Source organism: Schistocerca americana, chromosome 2, assembly GCF_021461395.2.
Source record: "Schistocerca americana isolate TAMUIC-IGC-003095 chromosome 2, iqSchAmer2.1, whole genome shotgun sequence".
In the NCBI taxonomy this organism is placed as follows: Eukaryota; Metazoa; Arthropoda; class Insecta; order Orthoptera; family Acrididae; genus Schistocerca; species Schistocerca americana.
Window position 1 is genome coordinate 378,674,639 of NC_060120.1, and position 10,422 is coordinate 378,685,060.

The 10,422-nt window shown below is 40.0% G+C and overlaps 1 protein-coding gene across 1 annotated transcript in view; it reads right to left on the reverse strand.

Annotated features, from left to right (window-relative positions):
- The window catches only part of LOC124594735 (ATP-binding cassette sub-family C member 4-like), a 279,421-nt gene extending 271,108 nt beyond the window's left edge, over positions 1-8,313 (reverse strand). Inside the window, exon 1 of the mRNA XM_047133107.1 lies at positions 8,189-8,313. Coding sequence (XP_046989063.1) covers positions 8,189-8,262 — 74 coding nt within the window. The 5' untranslated portion in view covers positions 8,263-8,313. The remainder of the gene's footprint in view (positions 1-8,188) is intronic.
- Positions 8,314-10,422: the final 2,109 nt, after the last annotated feature.

Consider the following 10,422-nt stretch of genomic DNA (forward strand, 5'->3'; position numbering starts at 1 on the left):
AGATGTACGTGCTATAAAAACGCTACAAAGTATTTTTTCACTGTTCCCTTCCCTTTGAGTTTCAAAACTGACAACGGCTTCAGATCGTCGAATAAGCTGGCTACTTAAGGAGTTCACGAATGACAATTAATTCGCCGAATTTAAACTTTGAAAGTATAACAGTTTGCAAATTACACGTTTTTCTCAAGATGTTAAGAAATACACGTGGCATATATTACCACTCTCCTTCTCATTTGGAGATCGCTTCATTTGTGCAGATGTTACGGATCATCACGAAGTTATGAAAAAGAAGCGCAGAAGTGCAGAGTTTAAGGCGGCCGATATTGGACTGAACAAGTGACGAAAACAAAAGGCAGTGCCTGGTTCAGGAATCCATCTCAATACCGCCTTCAGTGATTTATGAAAATCCAGGAAAACTTAACCTTTTCAGACCAAAATTTTGCTGGAGGGTGGGAACTCTTTTTTAAGCTCTCATGCTCATAGATGATGTTTTAATGCTTTTACAAGTAATATTTGTACATATACATGTATCTATGTTTCAAAATATAATTTTTATGGATTAAAATAATTGATTTTGAAGTAATCAGTGGTATCATAAATAAACTGATGATTCAATAATTACCACGTAAAAAAACAACAATAAAATGTTTTCTGATGAACACAAGGTGCTGAGCAGTACTATATTCACTTACTGATATTTTTACATTGATGCATAACAGGTGGCAGCACTTGTTCACTACGAAAAAACGAAAAATTCACAAACATGTGCATCAGGTTTCCATCGATGAAAAATATTTTTCTTGTAGCTAAATCAAGTAAAATTTAATGCACACAATTGTAGCCAGTGGTTCTGAAAGGTTTAAATTAAGCTGTGATTTGGGGAACGTGTATCCCATTCCTCGCGAATAAGATCCACTGGTTAACTACTGCGTCACTTCAACTGGTCGATGTTTTGAGATGCAGCATGATGATGATAAATTGAACGAAAAACTGCAAGTTATTGCAGGTTCTTGCACGAATATCTATAAGACAGCCTGTTTCGTTCGAAATATTCAATGTTCATCTCCCACGAGTTTTGTCCATGAAACTAATAATTATCACTCTTATGTAACTGTAATTACGTAACTAAATGAATAAATTGGCAAGAAGTGTTACGCCGTTGACAAATTGATTGACCTTCGCCGCCTCTGACCACCCGACCTGCTTTTTAAGCAAACAAACAAAGTACTAACTTGGTCACACTTAATGTCTGTAAATGAGAAGGACAGACTTTTTGATTACGGCCGAAAAGCTGGTGTTTCGATTCGACGAACAGTTGTCTCAGTTTACGTTTCAGTTTTTCCCCTTGCTCACTCCATAAGAACTTGGAATATACGTTACGTAACACAGCTTCCAAAGCCGTCCAAGACTGTCGTCAGTGGTAATGCACGCTTCCCCCTCAGAGAACTAGCGAAGCACAGACGAAAATGAAATATAAGTTTGTAGGAGCCTCGTTTGAAATTACAACAAACTAGAATGAAGAGATGTCGAGCTTCAGCTGGCAGGAACACGTTATGAGTCAGTGATGCAGCGTACAGAATCGTTAAACTGCAGCTCACCTTTCACGCCAGCAGTTACGTAAGCATGGCAGCGGGTCTGCCTAAGGCGGCAAGTGCAGGCAACGTCCGCTGCAAACGCCGTGTCAAAATACAGAGGTCCTTTTGCAGAGGAGCTGAAGGTGGAAGCTATTTCATCCTTATTGTGCCTGTCAATCGCCTCTCCAGTATCGGCATCACGATATAATTATTATAGTATTATATAAATATGTATTTCAGTTTCTGCGTACGTTTTAAATTTCGCCCTCGGTTCTTGGTACTCTTGGTCTTTTGTCATCCTTCTGACTTTTGTCTCTAGCCAGTCCCGAACAGAAGTTTAATATATCTTCTTATTCCATTTCTAAACGATAGCATTTGCTTTAAGTGTGCTGCAGTCTTTTTCTGAAATACAAAAATTACTCCGGGAAAAATACATTTTTCAAATGTGGCAAACTGTTCCAAGGTACAACATGATCTTGTGTCTAGGAACAAATATATAGGCCAAACAAGCAGCAATTTCCAAATTAGATACCGAGAACATACCAGAAACAGTGACACAAACCCATCTACATTATTTAACCATGTAAAAACTGAAAATCACAACATAAACTAGATTGAAAAGTCGATGCAAATTCTCCACATAACACCAAAAGGCGCAATATTGAACTTTCTGGAAGAGATAGAAATCTGTATACACACCCGCAAATATCCAGAAAAAATTTTAAACGAACATACCGATTTAAAACATAAAAACTATTTTGAAAATTTTATTGAAATTATTGACCACGGATAATTTCATAAAACGAACACCAATATACACCTGCAAAGATTTTACTGCCATACAACTCCATAGATTTATAAAAACAAATCTGTAACCATGTAACATCGGTGACAAATCGAAGCTGTCAAACTTGCAAAATGTTAACAAGATCTTTACGATACTGGCCAACAAAGAAATATTCCATTTCTGAGATATTACTTAACGAGATATTTATAATTTCGTCTGTGCTTTGCTTAAAAACGAACCAAGTAAGATATATAACAGCAAGAGCGTCAACAACCTAATATCGAAGTAAGTCTTACGTCAAAAGTACAAAATAATTATTTATTACGTAAACTCACAGATATACGATCTAAATGTTGCAGAGTGCTTGAAAGTGGCCTTTGAGCCGAAATAGGCCTATAGCCAATGAAAATAAAGTCACAATAATAACAACTGTTACACAAAGCAGCGTTTTGGCTTAATGCACACATGATGTCCTTACAAGACATATATAATGCTGCAGACCCAGAAGAATTTTAAATTTTTTTTATTGAGATTAAAAAGCACTGCAATCGAGAAAAATCTTGTTAATACGGTACTTAATAGTCTATGTGTTACGTTACTGATCCAATACACACAAATAATCATTAAGTGAAATCAACTGAAGAAGTGCCATCAAAAACCAGTTAAATAAACTGAAATAGAAGCATTTGTCAACTGACACAAATTTCCATTTTGAAAACAGGGAAAATTGTTAAGACATTAAAGAAATTAGGTTCATTCGCAGATATCACGTGTTCCATGGTAGAAGATCTTCTTCCGTTTTAAGGTACAAGATGGCGCACGACGTATGGCTTAAGCATTTACGTATTATGTAACTGGTTTTAAAAATATATAATTTCAGTTACCATAAAACTCTGTAACTGAAGACTTAAAAATATCCTCCAAATAGCTTTAATAATTACAGCACTGAACTGTGTAGAACTCGTAATATTTACAAACGCTGCACAAAACAAAATCTCATGTGTCACAAAACACGTCCTTCATGTGATGCTAAAATCAGTCACTAGACTGAAACACCGATCAGGAAGCGTCATGTATTCCTGGCTACACTATCCTCCAGGTATAGCACTCCCCCCTACCACACGAACCTCGTCCTGTATATTCTTGCGACATCTGGCAATGAACAGTTTACGCATGTACGTACGTTCAGAAGTAAATTTATGTTGCCTTCAACACCGCACTGAATAAAACATTTAAAACTCCGAAATTTTCTTCTTCCCTCTGCTGTTTACTATCTTTCATTCTTCAACATGGCTTTCAGTCTGACCACTATCCCCGTATCTGATAATCCTACTTTCGTTCTCCTTTATTTCCATTCACTGCCGCTTTTATGTTATTACTATTATTTTTTCGACTGATACTAATAATTATTAATATATTTATTGTAGCAGTCTCAGCTGTAATTATTAGTCACGTTTAATAACTAGTTTGTCACCTCTGATGATAATTTTCTGATGTGTAAAACACGAGTTATGAAAGGTCAAAATTCTTTAAAAAGAACGTAGTCATAAGTTCCAAAATGAAATGAACAGCGCTAAAGTATATCTGTGACAACATTCCGTGGCTTCTGTCATTTGAGCAAAGCTAGTTATCAAGTGTGACTCATTGCAGCTGAGACTGTTACAGTAAATATAAAAGAAATACATGAAGTTTTGGCAACTCTTCCAACAGTACGTCAGCAGTTATTGATTTTATTAATCATATTGTTCTTGAATATATCGTTGTTTATTATTATTATTATTTCTTCCAAGGATTGTGCAAATTGTCTAGTCCATGCTTTTTTAAGTAGACGAGAGGCACAATGAAAGCCTACAATCAATGTGAACACACACTTAACTTATAGAAAGTGTTCTTCTCCTAAAATTTTTGTTAACTGCTCCTGATACAAGCAGGACAGACACTGAATCTGCGTGGAAAAAAAAAAAGAACATGAAAGAATTTTGCTTCATATACCTAGGCACTACTAGTTTATAGCAGAATAGCAAGTAGGCTTACGAAACAGACCAATAAGGATCTGAGTGTGCAGAATGGTACAGAATTCTCAGTTGCTTTCTTCATTTTTACGTAAAGGATCTGGCTGGTGCTTACGCAACCGTTTAAGACTATTGGTTCGCGCTGGTGTGTTGTGTAACGAAGCAACTTCTCGCGATACTACCTACACAAAGGCATAAAGATTGAGAACGATTAGATTAGTATTGGAAAGCATGCTTCAATAAAAACTAATGTGAAGCACTTTGCGTTCAACCTTTTACGGGCGCCGAGCTTTTAGGCGAAGAGAAATGCGGTACTGAAACTGCAAAGCAATGAGACTACGACGAATAGGATATGTTCCTTGCTTCAATGAACTCCCCGAAATTCAAGTAGTAATCAGTTTTTGTGCACATAGACAAAAGTACAGTATGTTTTGAACAGTCTAGCATAACTGAAATTCTGGGTTCCTTTAGAAGTAAGAAATGGTGCAAATGGCTCTGAGCACTATGGGACTCAACTTCTGAGGTCATTAGTCCCCTAGAACTTAGAATTAGTTAAACCTAACTAACCTAAGGACATCACACACATCCATGCCCGAGGCAGGATTTGAACCTGCGACCGTAGCGGTCTCGCGGTTCCAGACTGCAGCGCCTAGAACCGCACGGCCACTTCGGCCGGCAGAAGTAAGAAAATAGTTATTATTTGTTTCAGGCTTATTGCAATTTTACACTCAATTCAAGTTGATTTACAAGTTTTCGATGTTCTGAACTGTAAATGTGAGACATTACAGAAAATGGATTACGCGATATAAGACAAAGGATAAAATTACGTAATGTGAAGCATACGCAAAATAATTATTATAATAATTATTTGAGACATTTTATTTCTTTTACGATGACTGGGAAAATAATTTTCATTTTTGACGCATATTAAAGAATTTTAAATTTTTTCATCTTGTAATCCAATTTGAGGGAGGCATGTTTTGAGTCGATAATGTCGGATCTCATTTAACTGTCGGCTGTGTCTATTATGAAACTTCGTTTCGATTTTATCACGGGTGCTATAATATTTCCGCGCCTTTGGTTCGTTGCATCTGTAAAGTCACTTAAGCAAGTGGGCGTGAGTGGTGATAGTTAATACATTAATAGTGTAAGCATGTCTTTGTAATTAATATATAGAGGACATTTCCAATTCGTTGATACAGCAATTGTTAAAAAGATTAACATTCCAAAGGTTACTAAAGATTACGGACGTGAATTAACAAGGTTTGTTGTTAATACTAGTACGATGCTACACGCGCAAAATCGCCTAGCATCAAGTCATTTAAGGTACCATAGCACGGCAGAACGCAAGCCTTACTTTTCCACTGTTGCCATTTATGTATGTTATTCATCTACAGTGTTCTATCTCTATCTGTCTCGCCAAAGGAGGGCAAAACGGTATTGAACTCCCAGTAACATAAGAAAATAGGAAAAATGAATATTGAAAAGAGATAAATATAGACCTGCTTAACAATTATGTAATAGTGTTAGAGTTTTCGAACGAAACGCACCTTTGTTACGTCCAAGCTACAAATGTAACAACTTTTACGCTTTAGGATGTAGGTAACAATGTAGGACAGTCATAAATAAATCAGCCACTCGCTAGTGAGCTTGATTGCCAGTGGACATAGTCTCTGGAAGTGTTTCTAAATTCGGAAGAGTCTTGCCAAAACTCAAGGGAATCTATTTTAACAAGCAGTATAGGAAATGTCTGTTGGAGTTTTTGTAACCAGACCTTCGCAATCTTTCCAGTAGATGAGGCGCCTCTATCGCAGGTTCTGAGGCCATTACGTGGCATAAAGAGAAACACCCGGATGCGTAAGCCGACGCTCTTAATACGAGCATATACTTCGAACCATCCGGGGGATTTCCACCACAGAGAAATGCTTAGAGTAAGTACAGCCTTTAAAAAGCATATCGATGTAATTTGGCAGATTTTTGTAGGAAAAATGGGAGATATTTCAGATGATACTAGCGATCAAATTATGAACTGCTACAACATTCGCTAATCACTAAATTTCTTCACTGCCAATTTTGTTTCAAATGGTTTCTGGTAGTATGACGACATTTCACTTAATTCTTTTCCCTCAGTACGCAGTATAAATGAAGAACTGATTCTGTATCTGCTACGAACACTAGTGCGAAGCTCTTCAATCATCAAGACATAGAAAACAGGGCTAGCACGTGGGAAAGATAACTTAATAGGTAAACAAGAAATAAAGAAAAGAGAAGAGAAAAAGCAATCGCTTATGAACTAGGATACATGAGTAAATCAACGAAGGACTCCAGCATCAGTCTGAAACGGCTTTGTGGAAGCACGAAAAACTTCATCAAAAATGGTTCAAATGGCACTGAGCACTATGGGACTTAACTTCTGTGGTCATCAGTCCCCTAGAACTTAGAACTACTTAAACCTAATTAACCTAAGGACATCACACACATCCATGCCCGAGGCAGGATTCGAACCTGCGACCGTAGCGGTCACGCGGTTCCAGACTGAAGCGCCTTTAACCGCACGGCCACACCGGCCGGCAAAAACTTCATCAAAATTGCCGAACGCGACCAGAACCCTGCTCTTCCCGAATGTAAGACCAGTCTTTACCAACTGCACCACAATGTACGATGGAAAAAGTTTCTGCAATGCTCGAATGTTCGCAGCTTCTAGCTGCCAAAATCACTGGTAATTATGCATTGTTGCTCTGGTGCAATTTTGTGAACGTAACGTCGACTAACAAAGCCAAAGTAATTTGAGATGTCATGGAACAGATGCGAGAAGCGGCACACGTGTCAAAACCGAGGTGGAAGTCACACTGTATTTTGCTGCCCATTCGATGATATCGTAGGGGAGAGTGTTTTACCTGGAGGACACTGTACGTAGGGACACATGATGTTTCCTGGACTGTGTTTCAGTCTAATGGGTGACTTTAGAATCACATGGGGACCGCCGTAAGCAGTTCCCGGCATTATCTACTGTTTTTGTTGTTGCGGCTGATGAGGTTGTGTTGTGTGCAGCGCTTGTAAATATTACGAGTTCTACATGTTTAAGTGCTGTATTATATGTTAAAGCTATTTGGAGGATATAGTTCATTTTTAGTTACAGAGTTTTTTGGTAAGCAAGTTACAGAACACTTTTAGAAGTAGTTACGTAACGCGTGGACAGTTAAGGAGTAGTTCGTACGGAAGAAGTTCTACCACGGAATACGTGATATTTGCAAAGCAACCTAGTTTCTATAACGTCTTATCAGTTTTTCTTGTCTTGAAATTGATAATTTGTGTAAGCTGTCAATAATTTGCATTTGAAAATGATTTTGTTTTGCAAATGGTTTTTGATACTACTTATTCTTAATTTGATTTCAGTTACTGATTATTGATTTGTAGGAGGGTAATGATGTAACAAAGAGGCTATTAAATACTAACAAGATATTCCCGAATCCTCTACTTATTAGTATCGAAGTTAGTTCAGTAGCTTTGAGACAGGATACGGACGGTCTGTATTTTTTCTTCCACCGTGTTCATTTCGTTCAGCGCTGGTAACTTCACACGCACGGTTAATAGAGACATCTGAAGAATTCCGAAACCATTTTTACCTCAGACGCCTTTGTCGTAGTATGTCTATAATATAAGTGCTCACTTGAATACGGATGGTACGGCTGAACGTCTATAGTGCAGGTGGGAACGGCGCCGCAGCGCACGTCTCGGATAGTGCGTGAAATTTGCGCAGTACCGCCGAGAGCTGCGAGGAGCAGCTGCCGGGTAGCCGGTGGCCGGCGACTTACCAGAAGCAGAGCACGGACAGCGGGTTGGCCGTCTTGCGCGGGTTGGCGCGCGTGCGCTTCCTGCCGGCGTCCATAGCGAGTGTGCGGGTAGCTGCTTCTGAACGCGGGATGCTGCGGCCGCCGTGTCAGGGCGGCGCGGTCTGCCGTCTGCGAGCGCCGCCGGCCGCCGCTGGAGCCGCTGGAAGGGGACACGTGCGAGCGCGAGGGCGGGCGGCGGCGCCGAGCACCCGCTGGAAGGCCGCGCGTTCGAGTGGAAGAACGAGTTCTCTCCGAGAGCGACGCTTGGCGCCAATTGTTTGCCACGCTCTTGGCAGGCTGGACACCGGCACTCACCAACGTCACCAGTGTCCGTCTCACACTGGGGTGGCAAAAGTCAGGAGATACCTCCTAATAATGTGTCGGACCTGCATTTTCCCGGCGTATTGCAGCAACTCGACACGGCACGGACTCAATAAACAGTTGGAAGTCCCTTGCAGAAAGATTGAGCCATGCGGCCTCTATGGTCGCCCATAACGGCGGAAGTGTTGCAGGTGCAGGATTTTGTGCACGAACTGACCGCTCCATTATGTCCCATATATGCTGTACGGGATTATTGTCGGGCGATCTGGGTGGCCAAACCATTCGCTCGAATTGTCCTCAATCTTCAAACCAATCGCAAACAACTATGTGCCGGTGATGTGGCCCATTGTTCAAATGGTTCAAATGGCTCTGAGCACCATGGGACTCAACTTCTGAGGTCATTAGTCCCCTAAAACTTAGAACTACTTAAACCTAACTAACCTAAGGACATCACACACATCCATGCCCGAGGCAAGATTCGAACCTGCGACCGTAGCGGTCTCGCGGTTGCAGACTGCAGCGCCTAGAACCGCACGGCCACCTCGGCCGGCTTGGCCCATTGTCTTCCATAAAAATTACATCGGTGAAGTCACTGGTGACAGTGCCACTAAAGCAATTAATCACGGTTTTCCGAAACTCCTTCACCATAGAAGACGAAGTAAATATTCCTGAATTCCAATCAAGAACAACTGCCAAGATCAGAAACATAGAAGTAGATATCCTCGGTGTAAAAAAGCAGCTTAAATCACTTAATAAAGGCAAGGCCTCCGGTCCAGAATGTATACCAGTCAGGTTCCTCTCAGAGTATGCTGATAAAATAGCTCCATATTTAGCAATCATATACCACCACTCGCTCACAGAAAGATCGTACTTAAAGACTGGAAAATTGGTCAAGTCACACCAATACCGAAAAAGGGAAGTAGGAGTAATCCTCTGAATTACAGGCCTGTATCACTAACGTCGATTTGCAGTAGGGTTTTAGAACATATACTGTATTCGAACCTTATGAAGTACCTCGAAGAAAACCATTTATTGACACATAGTCAGCACGGTTTCAGAAAACTTGTGAAACACAACTAGCTGTTTATACTCATGAAGTAATAAGAGCTATTGACAGGGGATGTCAAATTGATTCCACATTTTTAGATTTCCAGAAGGCTTTCGACACCGTTCCTCACAAGCGTCTTCTAACCAAACTGCGTGCCTACGGAGAATCACCTCAGTTGTGAGACTGAATTCGTAGTTTTCTGTCAGAAAGGTCACAGTTCGTAGTGAAAGACGGAAAGTCATCGAGTAAAACAGACGTAATATCCGGCGTTCTCCAAGGAAGTGTTATAGGCCCTCTATTGTTCCTGATCTATATTAACGACATAGGAGACAATCTGAGTAGCCGTCTTAGATTGTTTGCAGATGATGCTGTCATTTACCATCTTTTTAAGTCATCAGATGATCGAAACGACTTGTAAAATGATTTAGATAAGGTATCTGTATGGTGCTAAAAGTGGCAATCGACCCTGAGTAAAGAAAAGTGTGAAGTTATTCACATAGTACTATAAGAAATTAGCTAAATTTTGATTACGGGATAAGTCACACAAATCTGAGGGCTGTAAATTTAACTAAATGCTTAGGGATTACAATTACAAATAACCCAAATTGGAACAATCACATAGATAATATTGTGGGTAGAGCAAACCAAAGACTGCGATTCATTGGCAGAACAAGTAGAACGTGCAACAGGTCTACTAAAGAGACTGCTTACACTACGCTTGTCCGCCCTATTCTGGAGTATTGCTGCGCGGTGTGGGATCCGCATCAGTTGGAACTGACGTATGACATCGAAAAAGTACAAAGAAGGGTAGCTCATTTTGTATTATCACGAAATAGGGGAGATAGTG